General features: G+C 36.9%; 1 protein-coding gene across 4 annotated transcripts in view; it reads right to left on the bottom strand.

Moving 5' to 3' along the window:
- Positions 1-1,747: 1,747 nt before the first annotated feature.
- Positions 1,748-24,421, bottom strand: part of LOC149540703 (putative homogentisate phytyltransferase 1, chloroplastic) — a 137,973-nt gene continuing 115,299 nt past the window's right edge. Inside the window, exons 10-14 of one of the 4 annotated variants that reach the window (XR_016356430.1) lie at positions 2,905-3,004; positions 2,735-2,800; positions 2,540-2,644; positions 2,305-2,394; positions 1,748-2,114 (exon numbers count right to left, since the gene is read on the bottom strand). Coding sequence is in view for 3 of the 4 variants with exons in the window: in XM_089801802.1 (XP_089657928.1) it covers positions 2,353-2,394; positions 2,540-2,644; positions 2,735-2,830; positions 2,933-3,004 (315 nt within the window). In the remaining variant the exon portion in view is untranslated. Of the gene's footprint in view, positions 2,115-2,304; positions 2,395-2,539; positions 2,645-2,734; positions 2,831-2,904; positions 3,005-24,421 lie in introns of all 4 variants that reach the window. The other 3 variants (XM_089801802.1, XM_089801803.1, XM_089801804.1) reach the window with 3 other exon arrangements.

Genomic DNA, 24,421 nt, shown 5'->3' with positions numbered 1-24,421 from the left:
AAAACAACATAAACAACAAATTTGGGAAAATTACAAATGTGCAAAATATGTTGTTTCCTCACCAGATATTTTGTGGTTTTACAGCACTGGGTATGCAGATCATGAAGATCAATTGCTGAATTTTTTGTTAAAATCTGTTGTGATTCCACAATTTCTAATATTGTACGAAAGGTCATTTGTATGGAGGATAGCTGTGTCCATCGACACACATCTGCTACAAATTTCTCCTATAAATTCCATAGAAACTGAGCCTCGTAAAACCTTTTGTGGATCCATTAGGTTAACAAGCTTGCTTTATTATTATCAATTGCTCCGTTAATAGGGAATCTATATTTCTTCATTCCATTTGCTTGGATATTTAGCTTCTTGCAACGTTCTCTACCTTTTAATTGAATTTTCATTGAACGATTAAAATGACAAGCAAGCATTTTTTTAATTGTTATTGCTTTGGAAATTTTTATTTTGTATTTTGTAAGAGGTTAAATGACATGAAAGTGTTCAATTTGTCCCTTCATGAGATATTGTGATTTGATAGAAATTTTAATTGGACCATAGTTTGCATCTTTGTTGGAATGTATGAAAACTAAGTTACCGATTCGGATGCAGATACCTGATACGGGGATTTTTATTTAATTTTTGGATGCGGATGCAGGAGGAAACGTGTGTGTGTGTGTGTGTGTGCAGGGAAAACAGTTTTGGATTTAATGTTGCAACAAGGATAAATCAAGCCATTAATAAATCTTGTTTTGCTCACTTTTGATGCTGTTCATACCATCAATGGCAAGATAATCCAAACAACAGGAGGTTAGGCAATGAATGGACAATAGAGTGGGATGCATACATGCAATCTGAGCAGTGGCTTGTGGTAAGTTGGTAACCAATGGATGGCCCAGGTTGCTGATTACAATGTGAAGGATGTGGTAGAAGTGCATTATGAAAATTATGGGAAGACCTCCTTTCACACACATTAAATAGATACATCCAATGGGCAGTTTCTGATTAATAAATAAGTGCGAGTTTCAGCTTGAACAGTATATCCATTTTATCAAGTGCATCACCGTGTCTAGTTGCCGCTGGGTCCGCAGATGCTCCTGGATGTGTCCAGAAGCCCTGCGGATGCTGGCAGGAAGCCTGCGGCTGGCTTCCTGCCAGCATCTGTAGGGCTTCCGGACGCATCCGGGATCCATCCGCATCAGGTGCGGAAGCCTAGCCTGTAGGAGACGAATTGGTATCCTAGTATGAAAGCATCAATTTTAAATCAAAACCACAACCTTCATCTTGATTGATTGCATACCAAATGCAATCAAGGATGACCCAAAATTTAAGCACATTCAAGTACTTTCAAACCATAGTGCACCGAATAAACTTTTCAATGTGACCGATGGCATTAAAGCAATATGTCCTTTAGTATTGCATGAGCTGAGAAGGGATTGGATCTCATGAGCTTGTGCTTGTCTGCCTATTAGAGAAAGCTCTTTCCAATCAAGCCAGGACCCCAGCCCAATTGAAGATAACTACTTGTATCTAGTTTTTCTATGAAATTTCTTTTGATAAAAAGCTTTTCCTTTCCAGATCAATTTTAAATTCCAAGAGTCAATTTAAAAGCATTGTTCAAGGTTCTTAGAAAAGGTGATGAAATGAAGATAAACAATCACTAAGTAAAATACATAAATTGGAATTAACCTTGTAAACTGTATTTGCACAAAAGATCTTTAACTCCAAATCGTAAATGTAAAGGAAACATACATGGTGGAATCAGGAAAATTCAAATAATTATATTTATATCTATACAAAATTACAAAAAAGTACATTTGTAAAATGCTAAAATAGACCAAAGGGTATTGGTCAGTAGTTTTGTTTCCAAATGAGCTTTTGTGGCCAGTTATTCAAAAATGGATTTCTAGGAATTGCAAGCTGAACCATTGCATTTGTTTACAACACATTGAAAGAAATGCCTTCAACTAGCCACCAGAAACATGTTCGTTGCCGTCTTATTGTCTATTATACCATAGAACTTACAAAAACTTGTCTGATGACCTTCCTAAGAAGGTGAATTATTTCGGCATGCTACATGGGCACCCAACAACCTCTGAATCTCCATCAAATACCTGATTCTGACCAAGATAATAGTTATTAAATTCACTAACAAGATGTGTGGCAACTGAACTGCTGTCATTAACAATGACATTAAAACAAATAGGAAATAACCAGCAGGCAAGTACTTGAAGCATCTCCCATTACCGATACATTTATATCATTGAAAGCGGCAAGACAAGTTTCATGTTAACTGAGACCAATATGTACCTGATACACTTCCAATATAAAAGATAAAGCATCGGAGATTCTTGACCATCATCGCATAAACGGAATTAGCAAATATTCTGCATAGAAAAGCTGCCCACAAAACACAAATAAAGGATATTAATTTTGAGTGAAATCATTTCGGGAAACATATGAAGAGTCCACCTCCTTTATTACTGTATTTAGTGAGAAGAATGAGTGCTTAGTAAAGCAAGAATGAGTTCTTAGCAAAGCATACCTTCCAAACAAACATATAAAAAGAGGTTATAGCTACTTTGCTCTTTAAGTCTAGAGATACCGCTTGATTCCAAAGGATTGTAGCTAGTATAGAGTGACCCAAAACCTACAACGGAAGATTTTAGAGCCGGCATAAGCTTTTCGAATACCAAGATAAGAAAAGAAAAAAGAAACCTTTCTAATCCCTAATTCATACCATCACAAGTTTGCTCCACATCAATGAAGAAACACCACCCATAACAATAGCAACACCATATGCAGCCTGCAGTAAATATATACAGATCCAAAAGACCTGTTCTAACACCCAAAGTACAGAAAATGATCTAAGAAACATACAAGATTAATGTTCTAGACAAGTAAACTTACCATTCTAAATACAAAATTATTTACAGACCCGCTTTTGACCCAAACAAACACTGAATGATTGAATACCAAAGACTCTGTCTCCATCCACGTCTGGTATATCCTGTTCAATTAAAAGAGTCACAGCTTAATAAACATGCACTGCCAAAATATTTAGATATTAGTAGAAAAAATTCAAGATAGAATGTTGCTAACTCAAACCAAAAGGAAAGACAACAAAGTTGGGGCATTCGCTGCTAGGAAAATCCTCAGAACCCCTGTGACCAAAAAACAGGTCAAAGTGGTCATCTCCTCTAATGACCATGATGAGGATGATGACGAAATGGATACTGATAATGAAGAGGCGGGAACTAGCAAGAAACACCAACCATCAAGGAAAAAACAGAAAATGGAGTGAGGAGAAGGAGTCAAGATGATTTCAGTCCCCCCTTTGAATCTCATGTAGGATTAGTATAGGGATGAGTCCCCCGGTAAGGAGGATAGTCAGGGCATCAATGTTACCCCTTCCTTGCAAACTAAGGCTCCTGTCAAAGATTCCCCTGTTTCCCCTCCTGCGACTTCTACTCTTACTAGGGGCAGAAAGACTGCCTGGAAGAACATTGACATGAATTCTGTGAGGTTTGTCATTGCTAGAGAAAAAATTAATCTTATGGTTGGTGAGGTGGAGCTAGGTAAAATTGATCTTAGCGAACTTATTGATCCTTCTATGCTGATCCTCAGTGACTCCAGCAAAGAGGAAAAGATGGATGTGCTGAACAATGCCAAAAATAGTATGTTGGACAGTTTTAGATCCATCAAATGGTTGTTCCGTCAGATCAGTGACTTGAATGACAGGATGATTACCCTGGAGGGCATGATGAACAATTAAAGGAATCCTGATACTGCTGAGAAGGAGAGCTCAAAGATGGGGTGCTTGATTGATAAAGCAACTTTCTACAGGTTGGAGGCTAAGGTATTGGAGACGGAAAATAAGGTGACTGGCATAGAGAACACTCTGAGAATCATATCCAACCTGAGTTATAAAATCCTCAAGGCATCCAATGAGCACATAAAAATTCTCATCAGAAAGCTGAAGAAACAAGCAGGGGACAAGCTATCATTAAAGTTCCTGACGATCAAGGGGGTGCTACTGACAGTAAGGATGGGCCTAGTAAAAGGACCAGGGTCAGTACTGAAAGATGGCCGCAGTTGCCTCTATTGAAGTTGGCCAAATCAAAGAAGCAGCAGGAAAGATGGACCACTTAGAGCTGCAGGCCGCAAAGCTCCTCGAGAACATGGGATAATTTCCCTTTTGGTTTCCTAGTGCTGGTTGTGTTCTTCTGTGTTTTGTTGTTGTTTGTTTGTGTGCTGTCCTTTCTTGGCTGGCTTTTGTTTGTTGGTTAGCCCTGTCTTTTTTGCATCTTGTTTTGTTATGTGGACTTAATGGTTTAATCTTACAAGTTTCCTTGTATAGGGTTTCAGGGGCCCTTCAAAATGTGTTCTCTTAATCGAAAACAAAGTTTGGGCATTATTAATTTAATGTTGTAATTTTAAATTATAATGGTCACTTAAGTTGTTAGGACAGCCTTCAGGAAAATTCTTAAATCTTTTACTTATCATCTTCTTTTCTTATTTGTCAACCTTGTGCTAATTAGATATATTGTTTGTAAATCTTAGTTAAGGACGACTTTTTGCATCTCCGATGATAAGGACTATGTTGGTAATTAAACTTTTCCATTACTTTTTGTAAAATGGTATCAGAGCTCAAGTTTAAAAACCTCAGGATCAGTTAATACAACTTTGTATTCGTGATAGAGAATTTACCAAAAAGAAGCTATTTACTTTTGTAAACAAGTTTTTTTGGTGGATTTGTTTCAACAAAACTCATGATCTCTTTTTTTGAAAATTGCATATCTGTTTCTGCAGCAAATCACGCTTTTTCTTCTTCAAAAATAACAAGTTATTTCTGTAAGGTATCCTTCCATTTTGAAAGGTTTTTAGACAGTTGATTTATTAAAAGCATGTGGATAGGGAAGAAACGAAAAATTGTGTATTTATTCTTCCACTGATCCCATCTTTTCCTACACAAATTACGACCATTTGTGGCACATGACACCTTTTTTGTGACATTGTTTCATGGAATAATTCAGCAATTTCAAGCATCTTTCAGGGTAATTTTTTAGTTTTCTAGCACAGCCAACCATTTTTCACCAATTTTTGGCAATGTTTTCACATAATTGTGGTCTTTCTGCAAATTTGTGACATTATTTTAAAAAACGTGGGTGGCCTAGGGTTTTTTGCTAACTTACTGGTTTAGATATGGGTTTGAGATTCAGGTTAAAAATTCATTCAAATTTTTTTGGAGATGGGTTTGAATTTGTTTTGGGTTTGTCCATACAAAAATATATATATTTTTTAATATAAATATATTCAGCAGCAAATAAGTTCTTCCACTACTATGTAATACAAAGAAACATAGCAAGCTGCAAAACACTCCACCATATATTAACGTTTTAGTCCAAATAACACAGCAAAATGCCAAAATACACCACCATAACAATGGTTCAGTTCAAAAATAGCAATCTCAACATTAACAATCAGCCATCACTGATCAAATGTGATAAAAATTTATCAGAATATCATTGCCATCTGACTGTTGCAAATTAGAAACACAAATAGTGCCACTAACATCGATACTAGCAATGTTAGCTTAGGAGCAGCCTCAACATTACCAGATAGCTTGTGATCATCAACAACTGCAAGTGCATCAAGGCTGGAAATTGAATTTTCCAACACCACACGTTCCAGTTAAGCATCCCAATGCTTTGCCTCCCCATTTTTGTAGGCATTGTCTTTTTGTATTACGAGCCTCAAGTTTGACTGCACATAGACCAAGTCTTCAGCCTTCTTCGAATGTACTGTATTGTGTTTTATTGAGTGGATCGAGTATATGATTCAGTTCCTCTCAGATGATGATCTAGCAAGCTATCAAGATTTTTAATTTTGAAATTAGAGAGTCAAGAGTTTTGAATACAAATTTTAAAAATATAAATTCTATATTCATCAACAAGAATTTAGAAATTACAATCTTAAGAGTTAAGAACTTGTGATAAAATTTTGATGGCAACAAGTTGTAGGTGTTGGTATATTTCTCCATGGAAGTACCACCATTTATGAGCATCAGCATTGTTCTTGTTTTCAAGAGCTTCGTGACCACAATCATTGGTGTTTGTGGAACTTACGAACTCAGACCTTACCTTAGGCTGTATGTGCTTGACATAGAGTCTATGAAGCATTGCCTTGTACCCGTGACAAACTTCATGATATTTGTATGGGGCAACTCTAGTGGTACTCTCCTTGAAGACTGACTGACTATAGTACTTGGGCTCAATACAAAGGGTTTGTCATTTTGTTCCATCTCTCTACCACAAATTTTTATAGCTCCTTCAAGAATGTTTCTTTCAGATCTTTCTCTTTCACATTTATGATCTTTTTAATATGCTCAAACATGGAGTCTATGCCATCATATACTTCTAAAGCAAGCCTATCCACGCCAATGTATTGAACCATGCTCAATGAATCTTAGGAGGTACTCAACATGATCCCACCAAGAGTCATCCAATATCATTGTCTTAATGGCAGCTTCTCTTGTACTACTAGATTGCCTCTATATGCTCCAATTAACACTGATTACCATTCTAGACAATGCATCCTTAACCATCACAAGATGTCTCAAAATAATAATGTGGGAGGGAAAATGGGTCTCAACAAGCTTTTTTATAATCAAAACAATAATAAATTAAATTAAATATTAAAAACATAGAAAGTTTACTAAACTAAAGTCTAAAACATATTTAAATTTTAAATAATTTAACTTACCTTCAAGAGCTCCAATCTTGAGAATTGTCTAAACATGGCTTGTGCCATATGGTGGTTAGTGACAAGCATTTGGATCTCCTGAGGATCTTCATACATTTTTTGATCCACTTTGTTTTATTGCTAATTGTTTGCAGCATTAGGTTGAGTGAGTGGACAAGACAAGGTTTCCAAACAATGTGTTTGGAGTGTTCAACCAATAACGAAGCAGCCCTACAATTTGTGGAATTGTCAATTATTACTTGAACAACATTTTGAGGGTCAACTTGCACAATGACATAAAAACGTATGCATTGAATGGATTGTCCTTCATTTTTCCTTTACAGTCCACATCTCTCAAAAACATTGCACCTTTTGTGGACACTACAATAATATTGACCAAAGGGCAATTTCTTGGATCTTTCCATCCATTGGATACAATGGATGCACCTATTTCAATCCATGAATCTTTCATGGGCTGCATGGAAGCCTCAACATGGTTCACTCCTCTATCTAATGAAGTGGTGAGGACCTTCTCATAACTCGGGCCACCTCCACTTGGAGCCTCATTAATTGATCTCAGCATTTTTGGCCAATATGGTGAGTGAACAACATTAAATGTCAATCCATTTGCATAAATGCATCCTTTTATGTCTTGCTTGGCAATTTCTCTAGATTCATTCTAAAATGACATTTCCAAGGGCTCCTTGCTATTTGTCACTGTTCATGAGGAACATGGAAGAATGGATGACCCTCTACGGGTTGTTTATTGGAAGAGGAAATTGAAGCCATAGATGTTTTTTAGTTTTATTTCCTAGGCTTTTGCAAAGGATAAGCATATGCACTCCTAGTTGCTTCATTTGTCTGATTGTGCTCTTGAATATATTTGTTCACAATATGTTTTGCAAGAAGGGTTTTAGGCTTAGATACCGATTTGTCTGGCCAGAAGGTGGAGGCTGAGGTGGATGCAAACTGATGTGGATGCGTCCGGATGCCAGCCGGATGCATCCAAAAAATTATAGGTAAGTCGTCAGGGTAGAAACTTCATTTGTAGAAGCAGATTCATCGTTTGTGGTTGTCGCAAGGGAGCAACATTGATGTTCTTATGTTGGGGCTTTGATGGCCTACATGATGGTGGGGCTGACAAGCTCAGATTATTGTTACCCCAAATTATCTTGTTCGAGTTACATGATTTAATATTTGTAGATCGTGAACATTCTGTTGTTGCAACCCTTCACTCTTATTTATTTATTAGTAAAAGGTCACAACCAACTTTTTATTAATAACCTTAAAGTATTTACAATAGTTTACCCCGTTCAAAGTGCTCAGGGGAAAAGAACAAGGGAAGGAAACCCCTAGTGTAGCTAGGGACCGAAGCCTTACACACAAAGGGAGGGGGAAGGAAAGACCTCCAATATAGGTTTGAGAGGGCATACCTTCTACTTACAATTGCTAATCAAATGGCTACATAACAATTCTTACGCTTTCCTTGATGTGAGGACTTGGGTAGGCATACCTACCTTTACAACAAAAATAGAACCAAAGAACCTTGATGATACTATCAAGAAGATGATGGAGATAAGGAGGGATCATTTCTCCCTAAGTAAATCAACTTCTTGAAAGCCTTAGACCATTTATAAGTGAGTAGGAGAATTGAGGAATGGGAATGATTTAAAATGGGGGGGTTGTGGAGTGGGAAGTACACATGTACAAAGAAGTTGTGACAACATCAACCCTTCTATTTGCAAGGGCAGAGCACACTAGAATGGAAACCCTTTGAGCAGATATTAAAGATCCTTAACGGGAAATTACCCAAAAAGTGTGGTGCAGTGAAAAGATAATCTAGACTTTCAAATAGTTAGTCAACAGATAAGGAAGAGAAAGATATATCATAAAGTTAAAACAAGTGTAGAACCGTGCCAAATCAAAGTGATAGTAACCATAGTATATATATAAAAGTGTCCTAGTAAAAAGTCACTCAAAGTAAGCCATTTTAACATCATGATAACAACAATATAATCATCCATAAAATTCCAAATGCCTATAAAGCATTTACTTAACAAAAACTACTATACCACTAGCTTAATCATCCTTTGAGGAGGCATACACATCATAATTGCTATCATCCGCCTGGTTCGTGATGAGGAACTAGTCCAAGTCGTGCCATTCTGGAGGTTGACGAATGTGCATAATGCTCAGCAAGAACTACCAATTCATTCTAATGAAGGGGACCCTTTCTTTGAATTCTGCGACGTTCTTGATAATGAGAATGGGTTGCACTTCGACAACTTTGTCCATTACTCCAAAGTTGCTACACTTTGGGATACATAGACTGGCATCTAGGTTGTCCAAAATGATCCTGAGTTCAATTACCATAGGGGGCTCCAAAAAACTATGGCATAGTTCAAGGATGGACCTTTTATCTCCACCAATGAAGGATAGTAGCTACAAACATGACTATAATCTCCGCATTCGATTTAGGCCTGCCGCTAAGTAGAGAGAATTAAGAACTAACAATCTTCCTAATGATGCTGACTATTAAGTAGTGAGTAACCTTCAGCATTAACCTTAGCCTTCTTTTAGAGATGCGCCCCCAAAATTGTAGGATCCTATTACTAGTTTTCATACAAATGTTGGAATCCAATGTTGTTGAAAGGATGCCATAATAAGAAATAACAAGAGCATATAAAGGAAAGATTACCCACAATGCATGTGAGCGGATTGGATTAAAATGAAAGAAAGATATGAAAGTAGAGGAGCATTCTGGAAAATAATGATGATTAGAGGGGTCACACATTTCGAAGTACCATTGCTTGTAGTGCCATAATGAGGATATGCTAAAATGATAATATATATAGGGGATGGGATACTAATAATCAAAGGTATTAATTGTGGGGATGATGGGTCAGGAAAATGAGGGGATAGATGTTAGGAAAGCTAAACATGAAAAACTTTTGGAGGGTGAAAAATATGGGTGCCATTGGCACCTATATTAGGCAATGAGACCGCAAAAGTGTTTCCCTCCCTATAAATGTGAATGATTTTTAAATGGAGAAATGGTTGAGAAGGACCAAAGCTCTATCCAATCTAGAATTGAGAGTCCAATTTGGAAAAAAAACCTTTCTAAGGGCATTCAGTTTAATTTGAGAATTCCTTTCTATAATTAGATTACTAATGTTAAGATGTTTGCATAATAACAAACCTTTTACCAAGGCCTCTACTTCTGCCACAATATTGGAAGCAAAGCCTATTGGCTTTGCTAATCGGCCACATACCTTGTCATCCCAATCATGTATAATACATCCAATACCAGCTTCCCTGGATTGCCCCTCGAGGCTCCATCAAAATTCAGTTTGTGCCATGATGGAAGGGGGAGAGTCCATACACATTCTTGGTGGCTTTTTTTGGTTTTAGATCCCCATTGACCAACATAATAAGGGGTGATCAATCCAAACAATTCCTTAACCATAAGAGAATCCCATTCAGAGAAGGATCCCTCATAGTTGGTGCCAAAATGTAATTTTTTATTGATGATTTCCACAATACTTGCTTCAATTTTATTACACAAAGAAGAGGGACTCATCTCCAAATCCTGAATAATTCTACGATTGTGTTCCTTCCATAATTCCCAAGTTAAAATAGTTGGGGCGTAAGTCCAAAGAGAGTTATCTATGTTCTTGGAAAACTTATAAGCGATTAAGAAGATTGTTGTGTAGTGCTGAGTGATTGTGGAGCTTCTTACATAACCATGTCCAACAATGATGGGCATAAGGACACTGTAATAGGAGTTGATCCATAGATTATTCCTAATTTTTACAGAGGCTGCACCAAGAGAGGCCAACAAAACCAATCTTTCTAAACCATTCTGATGTGAGAATTCTCTTCTGGGCTACAGGCCAGAGAAACATACCAGCCTTAGGGAGACCGGATTTGTTCCAAAATAGTTCTAGCGGGAGGGCAAGGAGGTTCCAATGCATTTGAGAGGCAAGAGTATTGTAACCCTCCTTGACACTATATTGTCTTGACTTAGCCCCAGTCTATACCAGGGAATCATCCTTGAATTTAGGGGTGATCTTTTAATATGTTCATAAGTTGAGATTTTTCTGCAGGGGATAGAGGAACATCATACAGAGGTTTTCACTGCCATCCTAGATGAGGGTCCATATTAGGGAAGGTGATACACTTGTTGAGACTCCCCAATAGGTTATGAGTGTATTGGATATAGTAAAAGGAGATAGTTGATGAAAGTGTAGGATAACCACCCCAAGAATCTTCCCAAAATAAAGTTGAATGACCATTACCAACATCCCAAGACAGGTGATTGGTAATGAGAGATTTGTTATCTAGCATAAAATTCCATACTCTGGATCCCTTTGGGGGAGAGTTAGTTCTGAATATGCTTAGGGGGTTATTAGGAGATACATACTTGTGGTAAATGATCTTGGCCCATTTCCTATTGCTTTCCTTATAAAGTCTCTAGACAAGTTTAGCTCCAAAGGGTTTACTTTACCACATGATTTTTTTAATACCAATGCCCCCATACTTGAATGGTTTGCAAATACCATCCCACTTAATGAGAGCAAGCTTTTATTGCTAGGAGATGCCTTGCCAAAAGAAGGTTATGATTTTCTTCTCAAGATCATTTTTGGCTTTTGAAGTCAGGGGAAGGAAAGACATTCAGTAAGGGAAGAGTAGTGAGGACCAATTTAATCATGGCCAATTTGCCAACATTGGAAAGCCATCTTGACTTCCAGTTGTCCATTTTACTCTCCATATTCACAAAAATTTGATCCCATGAATTTGTTGGCTTGTTCCCTTTGTCTAAGGGCATGCCCAAGTACTTGCAAGGAAAGGTCCTTTTTTTGAACCCCAAGATATTGAAAATCCCATTTTCAAGGACGTAGTCTAAATTAATGAAGAAAATTTGCTACTTGTTAGCATTGACTAATTGTCCAAAGGCTTCCATATATAAATCAAGGTTGGATTTGAGAGCATTAGCTTCATAGATAGTCCATTGGCCAAGCAGGATGGTGTCATCTGCAAATTGTTGGTGTGTGATATTAGGGATGCCCTTTGTGACCTTAATCCCTTGAATGAGACCCTGGTCTTGGGAAACCTTAGTTAATCTGCCAAAAGCTTCATCCATGATAACATATAGGAAAGGAGAGATGGGATCACCCTATCTAAGCCCTTTGGAGAAGTCAAAGAAACCTTCTGGAGCACCATTGAATAGAATTGAGATTTTGGGAGAGGAGTTGCAGTTGAAAATGTGGTGAATCCATCATCTAGAAAAGTCAAACGCCTCCATGCATTTGCATAGGAATCTCTGGTCCACTTTGTCGAAATCCTTTTGATTTACTAGCATACATGGGGTTTTGTTCTTTTGGACAGAGTGGATGAGTTCCTAAATGATGATTATGCCATCCATTATAGACCGGATAGGGATGAAGCAAGTTTGTTCATCAAATATGATGAGGGGGAAAACCAATTTGAGCTGGTTTGCCAAAGCTTTGGTGAGGATCTTGTATAGGGTGTTACACAATCCTATAGGTCTGAAGTGTCCTAGGTAGATTGCTTCCGGTTTCTTGGAAATGAGGGCAAGGAAGGTATGGTTAATTTCTTTGAGGAGATTGCCGAGATTCCTACTTACTTTGAGAACTTCCCAAAGCTCGTCTCTTAGAAAATGCCATAATTTTTTTAAAAAGCCCCCCTGAAATCTGTAAGGGTCTGGAGCCATATCAAGCTATATCTGGGAAAGTGCAGTTTTGATTTATTCTTTGGTGAATTTACTATCTAACATCACATTATGATCTCTAGTAATTTGTTTAGGTATAAGATTCAATAGAGTTGATTGAGGAGTCAAACTTGAGGAATCACAGTTATTAAGGATGTTGTTAAAGTATGATACAAGCTCAATAGCCATGGCTGAAGGGTCCTCAAGAAGACTGCCCTCTGGAAATCTTTGATTTTTTTCATCTTGTTTATGCATTGTCTAGCTTTAGAATTGTTGTGAAGGAATTTGGTGTGTCTGTCCCCCTCAAAGAGCAAAGTTTCCCTGGATTTTTTGTTTCCAATATATCTCCTCATTTGCAAGCAAGTTAACTTGGTTATTGAAAGGAGTTTCTCTTGAAAGTAGCTATCATTATCCATGCCATTGATAAAGACTTGATCATTCAAGTCCTTGATTTCTTATTCTACATTGGATAATTGCTCAAATATGTTTTTAAAGTAAAGCTTATTCCAAGATTTGATTTTATGTTTCAGGTCTTTTGGTTTGGAAACAAAAATAAACATTTTCGAGCCTTGAAAGAATTCTTCATTCCACCAAGATTCAAGAAGGGAGAGGAACTCCTTGTCCTGAAACCACATATTCTCACATTTGAAGTAAATTCTATTTGGTCTGGGTACTTCCGCAATATCAAGATGAATTGGAAAGTGATCATAACCTGATATTGGCTTGAAAACTGCAAATAAACTATGATTAAGAGAGGGAAGATCACCATAGAAGAGGAAACTATCCAATCTTTCTACTATAAGGTTAGTACTCTCTCTCCTATTATTTCACGTGTAGATGTCATTGGAGGAATTGATGTTCAACAGGCTGTTGCTAGATATCCAATTCCTTAAGTCCCTCGAGGCCTGATTAAGGATTCTGATTCCTTTTGACTTTTCCTCAAGGCTTGTGATGGCATTGAAATCACCTCCAAGTATAATGTTACAGTTATGATAGGCAGTCAAAAAGTTTGATATTTCCTCCCACACTTTTAACTTTCCAGAGGATGAGATGGGTCCATACACATTGATTAAAAAAAAGGATAAATCAAAGTTGATGCTTTTAACATGCCCGCTCATCCAATGGGGTAGGTTCATATCAGGGGTAAAGTAGACTAATTTTGGATTCCAAATACAAGCAAGACCTCGGAATGCTGGAATGACCGGGTGACCCCATACTTTCCATATCCCTATCTTTCTATCAAGATGACAGAGTTCTTCAGAGTCTAACTTAGTTTCATCAGATTCAAAGTCTTGAGACAACGCTTTAAGAGATGTTGCTTAATAAGGGTATTGCATCCTAATGTTCCATGATGTGATCTTCACGAAGATGGTGGAGGTCTCTTCCCCTTCCCATTGTTGAAAATGGAGGTGATTTTAGCTTGGTTGCCAACTTCTCCATCTTTTTTTCCTTAAATCTGACTTAGATTTATGACCCCTTGTTCTGGAGGTCTTGCTGCAGTTACAAGATTTGCCACCCTGGATATTGTCTGCAATTCCAAGGATGCTTTGAGAGGGTTGAGACAGCAGATTAGGGGATTCAGGGAAAGGATCTGAATCTAAGGATTGATCCAAGAATTGTTAACAAGCATCCATATTTCCATTCATTGGGGAATTGCAGAGAAGAGCATTATCCATGTTGGATTCTTGATTTTGACCAATTATATCATAGATTGCCTCAAGTTCTATAGGGATATGGTCTGGCGGTGTATTGTCATTCAAATTCTCATTGGTGGCAATGTTTGTATTCTCCAAGAGTCAAGCTTGGAGTTCTCATCATCTTATCAACTCTTTTTGGACCTCCTTGTGAGTAAAAGATACTTCACCCATTTCGGCACTAAGCTGGAGCATTCTTGTTTTTAGCGAGTTAATAATGGTTGTTGCTTCTTCCTTGTTAGTAATTTCTAAAGTGTTGAGAGTTTGAGGCATTTGAGGGGGAGTTTGAACCAGAGATGGGGAATTAATTAAATTTATGTCCAATAGAGAAAGATTACAGGGAAGGTCTTGAGATTGGACATTGGTTCAAATTGCAATGTTACTACTATCTAAATCAATAAGAGGGGGGCGAGGATGTTGATTTTTCAGGATTATTATTGGAGACAATGACCGATCTCAAGGTTGGAAGCGCGGAGGAGAAATTGATACCCCCAAGGGCTGATTGAACATTTTCATTAAAAGAAAAGCCACCCTCTTGAATAAAGTTGACAGAACAGGTCTGAGGTGGAGGATTCAGGGATAGCAAATGTTCACAGGATAAGTTGAGGGGTTGAAAACTCCTCCAGGAGAATGACCCTAGCAGTGTCAACATTGCCATGATACAACATTGGGAAAAAGCAAAATGATGTGTTGTCATTGTAGATAGTCATCTTGGAGGGTTTCAAACAGGGGTTAATTAACAAAAGAATTTTACATTCTTCTTGAGATGATTTCAAATTTTCAAACCCTAAGAAGGACCCAAAAAAATTACCTATACTCTGGTGGATTTCCTTGTTGAGGGAAGGAAGGATTCCCAAATTCTACCAAGATGTTATTCTTTTCATTTTGAAGTGAAGGGGATTGAAATTAGGTGGCCAATCCATGAATACAAGAGGGAAACCTTCAAGAAGATTTTACCTACTTATACCAAGAAATTGTTAAAAGTTTCTGAATAGCACTCGATGCTATAAAAATCACATTCAATGGGAGAAATACTTACTTAGCCCATAAATGTGGAATTCCACCAATCAACTGTTCTAGCCAAATCTTTACCATTCCAGAATGCTAGTAGTTTGAATGAGCTTGACGACATGCTTACATTTGGAGAAGGGACATACTTGACTTCCCTAGGCCTGAGAGCAGGTGCAAAAGGATTTTGTGATGAAACCTCGTTTGATAAATTAGGGATTTGCCACTAGACTCCAAAGATCCGCCCAGGAGGGTTTTATTTGCTCCAAATGTGAAATGGGGAATAGATGAAGACAACCAAATAGCCCAAATTCCTTCAACTTTGCATCAAAGGGATGGATTCAAGGGAATGGAAGGGGCTTGGGGAGATTTTATGAGCCTTCTGGACATGTTGCGTCTTTCTTTCCCTGAAATTGTTGGCAAGCTTTGTTTCCTGTGAGGCCAAGCCGAGCTAAGGATGGCGCTTCTGGCATATTTGAAGAGAGTTTTCTTCTTTCTCTTATTGGTAACCCAAAACCAAGGATTGTCAATTGAGGAGGGTAATGAATCACAGATTTGGGGGAAAATTGTGATCTACATCCTCCATATGAAGGGATGGAATGCAAGAAAGGAAGGGGAATCGACAAACAAGGATTCAAACACCACATTGGTTAGCTAGCTCATAGAGAAAGTTTGCCTGTTGTCTCGTCGCAACTCTTCACTTGGTCTCTGCTTTAGGGATATAATAAGGATTAAAATTTAATATATAGACTTTGATAAGTATTATTTTATATCTAGTTTGTATATAATATTTTATTTTTTCTATTATCATATAATACATAGTTATTATTTATTATTAAAATGATTGTACTAAGGAAATATAATGATATTATATTATATTATTTCGATTTATATGTTTTTTATTAGGAAAACAAGTTTTAAAGTGGCCCTGAAACCCAAATACAAAGCAAGATCGAACTTGCAACCCAAAACGAAAGATTTTCAATAAGCTCAACAAGATAAGATGAGATAAGATAAGATAGGTAAGATAATGAAATTAATGTCCTACAAAAGACCATGAAAAGGTCTATGAGACTAAAGGGTTACAACAATGAGGCTGAAAACAACAAGAGCACCAAATGGTGTCCGAGAACAAAAACAAACAACAAAACAAAAAGAAAAGAAGAGAAACAGAGAGAGGCCAAGACAAATGACTAGGAGTCCTTTAAGGGTAGAAAGAAATCAGTCATAGAAGGATAGGCTTTCCAATGGGTAGAAGCTCTGCTCTGTCTCTGAGAACTCGTACAGGAGTGTCATTACTGTAAATAACGGATCGAGATCTAATAATCTAGCAGATCTGGAAAGACCAGAGGAGCTGGTAGAGCTAGCTGACCTTTTCACACCATGCAAAGGAGATAATGGTGTGAAAAAGGCAGTAATGAGCTCAATAGAAGTATGCCAGTAAGGAAGCAGTGACTAAAGCGTGCTATCACGGAGAGTAGTGGCCTCCTGAAGATAAAGTGCAAGACATCGCTAATCATAGTAACTGAAGAAATCATAAAGAGAGAAACACTCTCGGAATAGATAGAAAAATCTCCGTCTGATTTCATAGTAGATAGGGCAACGGAAAAGAAAGTGAATCTCAGTCTTAGTATCATCCAAAGTGTATAGCTTACAGATCCACTCTCCGCTATCAATATGATGGTCAATATGAGCCCAAAGCCAATGAGAACCAACTCTGAAAGATCCCAGGGAGATACGCACAGCATGAGACCATCGCCAAGAAAGGTAGCTAGGATGAACAATAATCCCATCAGAGATACCCAAAAAGTGCTTCGCATAAAAGGACATCGTCGAACGTAACCCAACAAGAGGGTTAATCCAAGTAGTGGCAATGTACTATCTGTAAATGTCAAGTGCGATGTGCTCATTTAACTCATGTCGTAAGGGGAGAAGATGAGCAGGAGCATTCAATGAAAAATGTGGGGGGTGGGGGCGATTAATATCAATCCTAGCAAAGAGGAGGCCTGTGCATACCAACAGCGAGCCCAAGAGACAGGATCAGAACTCGCAATAGTAACCGAAGACTAGTAAGCCAAGTAGGAGTACCAATCACAGTCACTAGCCAAATCTGCAAAACTACATAGGTGATGGAGGAACCAAGTCAAATCAAACATGGCCGCAAGACTAAAAGGATGAGTGTCGAACTCAGCAAGAATGATACCATGAGGAGTAAACCTGTAACACCTAATGATGCGCCGCAAAAGCAATGTCTGAACCTGCTCAATCGATGCCCCATCAGAGCCAAGAAGAGATGGGCCCCAAACCACAGATCCACAAAGAACTGTCGGTCGCACAAGGGAGTCCAAGAGGGATAACTTGGACAAGGTATCCTGAAAGTGATGTCTAAAGCATTGTTTCTCAAACATAGCAAGAGAACCCATACCCTTGTTGACCCGAGGTAGAATTATCGGTCTCATACTGAACCATAGTCTAGAAAACTTAACCCCCAAATAAGTATAAGATGAAGTGATCTCAATCTCCTGTCCCCGAAGAAAAAAGTGAAGATGGGAAGTCTTCAAGCAGTTAAAGATCATGACCCGAGTCTTACTCAGGTTAACCACAAGCTGTTGCCAGTCACAAAAGGAAGCCTTTGCAAACTTTCTGGGGAAGAAGCAAGAAGAACAACATCATCCACAAAAAGAAGAATGGATATCAGGACTTGATGCAGATAGCAACCATCACCAGGGAGTGAAGACTTCATAAGAAAGTCTTCAAGCTCATCAATATATAACCTAAACAAAGTAGGAGAAGAGGACATCCTTGCTTTACCCCAATAGAACTAAGGATTCGATCCGAGAAACCCTCAGGGGTTCTGAATCTACCAATCACAGTCTTGTTGAAGTCAGTTTTGTACCACTACATAACATATAGCAACTGAATACTTGATATGGAATATCAAACACTCAATTCCTCCCTTGAAATGTTAATATTCATGAAGACATGAGAAAAACTCTAATGTTCCTTACACCTGTGGATACTAACTCAATTATATTAATGTGATTTGTTGGTTAATCACGTAAGCGGACTTACATTGTTCATTCAAGGATTGTCGGACTCTCGTGATGGTGACAAGTCTAGCTTTGTAAAGTATATGAGTGCCAAATAATGTTGATGGTGATGGTGATGGAGGGTGTGTGTTCAAATGATTTATGCCTTCCTAGCTTTCTCCTTCAAAACTCCAACTGCTAAACTACTTGCTGCTTTACCCCTACTCCTATGAATGGAAAAATTAACAAATGAACAGGGATCGAATTTGATGAAAGTTTACCAGCGGCTCTACCTTCATAGATGCAATGATTCAAGGAAAAAAAGACTAGATTACCACGCAAGGCTTCCTAACTAGCCGCTAGGATGCTAGTGGCCTAGTTTATAGAGCCCTATCAAACATCCACTCAACTATCCATCTATCCTTACTCTTACTTAACAATTTTCTTGAAATAAAATCTACTTTTGTAACAAACAATTTTTCATAACCAAATCAAAGACATCTTAAGATCTATATCTTCTAACCTTTACAAAGTAATTGATTCCATTTCACATGACAAAGACTTCTTTTAACAATTACAGGAAATAACTGTATTAATATTCAGTTAAACGACTATTACTAATCCAACTATATTTTCATGTTCAGCTGATATAACGAGAAACATATTCATTGTAAACAATTTAACCATTCCTAATTGATAACATATTCAGCTCAAAAATAAAGCAACGACTATCTTCTTTAACTGAAATCATGCTTAACTAAAAGTATACATATTCTTATTCAAATTTAGATGGCAATAAACTAAAGACTATCTAATATTCATGCTAAATGATTAATAAGTAAAAGAGTGAAAAACATACAGTAATAACGGAGGATCCTTTATCTGGTTGTGCAAACATTGGCATTGGTGAGAGGAGAAGCATTGACATGGGCTTAACCTCCCAACCTCGAACCATACTTATCCCCACACATCCTAACATATTAGAATCGGCCCTCCCTACCTCGAGATCAGGCTTGGGATGTTCTTCAATCTAGGCATCCGAGCTACCAAGTGGTTTGAGTGCCCAATCAGTTATACCTATATAACTGACATCTACAAACATCAAGTGATCTTAGAATTGGCACATATGCCTATAAACTACCTTGGCCAAGGATTTCCATTTGGGTTCAACGACCCAATCACCACCACTTGACTTGACAACAGATTCCATTACAGGGACAGCATGAGCTATTAAGTGTTTCATTACTTAGTTATTTATATCTGATTTCATTCTTGGTTCTTGCAGGTTAACTCCACCTCTTCACCATTTCAATTGGCTTCTTTGCTGGTGAATCCTAGGTGCCTAAAAGATTATGATCATTTTGTTTTATTTACACCTCTTTACCATTTCATGGCTTCTTTGCCAGTGAATTCCTCGGTGTCTATAAGATTATGAGCATTCTGTTATTATTTACACCTCTTCACCATTTCATGGCTTCATCGCCGGTGAATCCTAGGTGTTAGAGAATCTAAGATTATTCTAATCTTTGTTTCAAAAATTATGATAGCATGGTTATTTATGTTGATTCATATAATCATTTATGTTTCTATAGCTACCATTTGATTCATAAATGATGTTACAATCACAGAGATAAAACTAAGAAGATCTTCAATGAACTCTATGAAATGCAAGAGACCATCAGCAAGGTATTTTGTATTAAAACAATGTATAGTCGGCTGAAGTCGGACTTGTACTTAGAAAAAGAAGAATTATGAAATACAAAGGCACATATTGTATTAATCTCAATCCTAGCCTTGTAAAGCCGGATGCAATTGAACTTATACTCAGAAAAGAAAGGAATTATGAAACACGAATGCATGTATTCATGACCTGAGATTGGGCTTGAGGTTTGTCTGGACGTGACTCCACCCGTCCTCGGCCAGAACTCATGTTGGCTATTTGTCTTGCCTGCTAGTTTGAGACTTGATTCGTGGATTGCAAAATGCTGGCGAAGTAAGGGAAGAATAGAGTAATATTGGTTGCGTAGTCAGAAAGAATGTTTCGGCTGGAAATGAATGTTCTTGGCTTGAAATGGGATCATAGCAGACAATAGAAAAGAGATGTCGTATGGGTTCGTTCACGGCTTCTCTTAAAAGCTAGCCATGTCTTCTCGGCTTCTATCGATTTCAAGAAGTCCATTCAATTCCAAAAACATTAATTCGATTTTAAAATGAAGAAAATGAAGAGGGAAAAGAAATAAGGAAAAGGAGTTGAAGGCATATAGTTTTATTTTATTATTATAATACGTTCTTATATAAGTTCACATAAGTATATTAATGAGGTGACATCATTAGATTATGTTTCTATAATTTATTGGTGCCATTTCAATTTTATATTTATGTGTTCGTATGTAAGTGTTTATTATAATGATATGATAAAAGTTAATAAACAATCTCTTGAGGTATGTATTATCTGTTAATTAACATGGATCAAATTCTACAAATGCAATTTTCATTGCCATTGTAATTGATAATTTTTAAATGCAGAATTGGATCTCCTATAAATATGAGGAGACATGTCTCACGAAGAGACATGTCTCTATAGCTAATTATCATTGGTTAGTATATTTTAATATAACTAACCATAAGTATAACATATATATAAATTATTATATATATAATATAATGTATAATATATATTATATATATAATAATATGTAATATATATAAAGAATATTTATCTAATGATGATTTACCATTTAATGAAACTTATAAATATCAATCTGACTGAACTACAATTTTACACTCCCTCTTAGTTAGGAAGGATTGATATAGAACATACTATGTTCTTGAGTATAAGGAGATATCATCTCACTATGATATCCCTAGAATGGCATATCAATATAAATTCATCAACACACATATGTAAATTAACATATTTAACATATGGAATTTTCTTCAACTCACTATGAGGTTAAATTTATCAACCCCCCCTTTTATAAAAGGAACAGAAGCAACTATAATGCAAGAATAACCACCACTTTTAAGTGTGGTTTATGATAGTTTTAAATTATGGTGTCTGGCAAGATCTAACCCGAAGAACCATAATTGATTTTCATGGTGTCCAGGAAAATCTTGCTTGAAGAACCATGAAGGTCATCAACATGTCTGTCAAAATCTAGCTCGAAGAACAAGGATAACCCTAACTTCAAACATTTATGTTCGAAGACAGATCAACTATTATAAAGTCGCCACTTTAAATAGGATCAGAACACAAGAAAGGTCGTCACCTTTCACAAGAAAAGTCGTCACTTTTCAGAACACAAACTTGCAAGCACAATTTTATATTCATGAATATATTAGTTAACAAATGCATTTACAAAAATGTCATACCAAGTTTACCTCTGAAGTACACAATTTTCAACTTCGCAAGAGGCTTGGTAAAAATATCAGCATTTTGCTCATTTGTACTGATATAACTTAATTTGATAACATCTTTGCCAACCATATCTCTTAAATAGTGATAAGGAGTCTCGATATGCTTCACATGCTCCCATGGAGGCAACTACATACTCAGCTTCAATAGAACTCAAGGCAACAATTGGTGGTTTTCTACTAAACCAAGATATCATAGCTTGACCCAAGACTGAAGCAACAATTAAACAGGAGTGCATTACTTAGAACTTCTTCTCATAGAGAGGATATCATCCATGAAGAATTGCATCTTAGAATTTTTGCCTCTAAATATCGATCTTGGGAGGTCAGGTCCTCTAGTTACTTCCACAAGAATTTCTTCCTCCAAGGATGCTTGTCAAACTCCCTCTGATATCAATTTTCTAATTTCTTGGTGATAAGTCATCACTTCGTCATGATGTACCTAGAGGTAGGCCCATGAGGTAGTTACCCACATGTATTTCTAGACTCCCTCTAATTATTAATCTTCTGAGCTCCAATGTTGCTTTAGATGAAGTGACAAACTCCCTCTTTATTATAGAAGGATACTTTATCATCATCGATATTTTCTTGACAATTCTCACTTTTTTCACTTCTAGACGATTCTCATCATCGATATTTTCTTGACGATTCTCATCATTGATATTAAAAGACTAAATAATTCTAGATCATAACTTCTTTTGGGGCTTCTTCATAAGATTGAGTATGTACCATTCTTGTTTTCCTACAAGATCATCTTTAGATACAAATGAAAAATTAAAAGGAAAATAGTTCAAATAAGAGAGATACTTAAATAGATAAACATATACTTAAGGATAATAAATACTTATCCTTGATACCAATTTCTTTAATAAAGAAAAATGCCTTCAATGGGGAATGCAACATTGGTTAAGGTAATCATTCACCTCCCCTCAATGTAGAATTCCCACATGCTCATGTTTCTAGTATTGCTCTCTAGCTTGTTCAAATAGATATGCTCTAACTGATTCTCCTCCTAATATCGTTTCTTCCCTAATATGCTAGTCAAGAATGAGTTTTACCAAAATTTGAAATTTCTGTTCATGATCATCAAAGATATTTTCTTTAAGTGCCTGACTTTATCCATCTTGACCATCAAGGTCTCTGGAGCTACTATTATGAGGTTTAGCATGCACAATGTGTAATGTACCAGCTTTCTTTTTTGAAGTTTGACTCTATCATATCCTCTATATGCTTCCTCTCTTTTAAAGTTGTCTGAAATGTCAGTCTCCCTTTGAATCCTACATTTTCTTTAATATACCTAAGTCATGTGGTGAGGTCACATATTACTTCACCTCGATGCTTATTATTCCAACCAAACTTGTTCTGGTAATGTATCTTAATCGATCTTGTCACGTTGTACTTCTTAAAAATGATCGTCTTTAAATCTCCTTTTAATTTAGTGAGGCACATGTAAAGCTTGTCCCTCCTCTACGCCCATGTACAATCTGGCATATTCCTTACGATCTGTGTACAAAGGCTTCCAATTTGAATTCTTCAAGCAACTTTTATGTGGCCATCATAATATATTGTAGTAAAAGGGATCTAGTCCCGCTTCCTCTACCACACAAGTTCCACTTCGTTCTTGCCATCTATGACATGACTCTCTTTCTACACGTCACCACCAATCAATCTCCTTGCAAGTACTTTCCGTGTTTAGAGGAAATCATTGACCTTGACTAATGGTGGGCAGTGTATGCCATTGTGTTCGAGCTTCTCGACAATTTGAAAAAATAATCATGGCTTTCCTTGAACATTTTTTAAAAAAAATTTATTCGCTGAATAAAAGCACCTATTTAGTTCCAAGAAGGTTGCACGTGTTTTAAAGATGACTGATGCAAGAGGATTGAATCTTTGCATGATGATGAATTCTGTACGTCCGTAAGCTTTTCCTCTGTCAAGAAACATTTCATATTGGTGTACGGTCCTTGATTAATTATCATTGAATTTTATTCCCATGAATACTCCCTTTATTGCATTTTGACGAGGTTCTGTAATTTGTCAAAGTCTTTATTCACTGCAAATAGATCAAGACTTCTTGCATCATCTGTGGTTACTCCAAAATCGAGTTGTATGGATAATAGATTGTGCTGGAGTAGACATTTTAGTTTAGATCAATTCACACAACTTCATCGCCAATAGTGATGTTCCACGTAAAGATCATTCAATGCATTCAATGTTTGTCCAGGTCAGATGATACTAAGCTACTTAGTACTGAAGTCAATGCCGAACTCTGCAAATAGAAGACTCAGAAAAACGTTATTTGTTCAGTTATGTGTTCGGAATTGCATCTTTCTTTCACTGTCAAACTATGCAAATTAAATACCAAGGATTTCTTGGAAATTTGAGTTTTGATATTTACTACCACATCCAACGTTCTCAACTTCTCCACGTCCTCCCAACTTTGTATGCCTCTAGAGTTCCATGATGTGATTTCTATCAAAAACTTGTAATAGATACTTATTATGATGTCTTTAATGGAATTCAAATTTTGAAAAAACATGAGGTCTGTTTTATCTTTTTATATCTTTTATAAATTTTGGTAGGGAAATATGAATTGGCATTCCTTAGATGTTACGCCCGGGCTGGTGCAACCCATATGCATGAGTCTTCATATATCAGTATATCCTCTCCCACTGTGTTGACTCCCTATATAGTTCCATAGTCTTGAGATGATGCATTGACTATGATCTTTAGTAATTGTGGTGTTTAGAAGTACGCAGGATTTTATATTACTCCTTTGTTTGATGGTAAACATTATTGTCCAGCCT

Source organism: Cupressus sempervirens, chromosome 9 (genome assembly GCF_028749045.1).
Source record: "Cupressus sempervirens isolate cs-2001-9-10 chromosome 9, ASM2874904v1, whole genome shotgun sequence".
Classification (NCBI taxonomy): Eukaryota; Viridiplantae; Streptophyta; class Pinopsida; order Cupressales; family Cupressaceae; genus Cupressus; species Cupressus sempervirens.
This window is presented reverse-complemented; position numbering and strand designations above follow the sequence as displayed.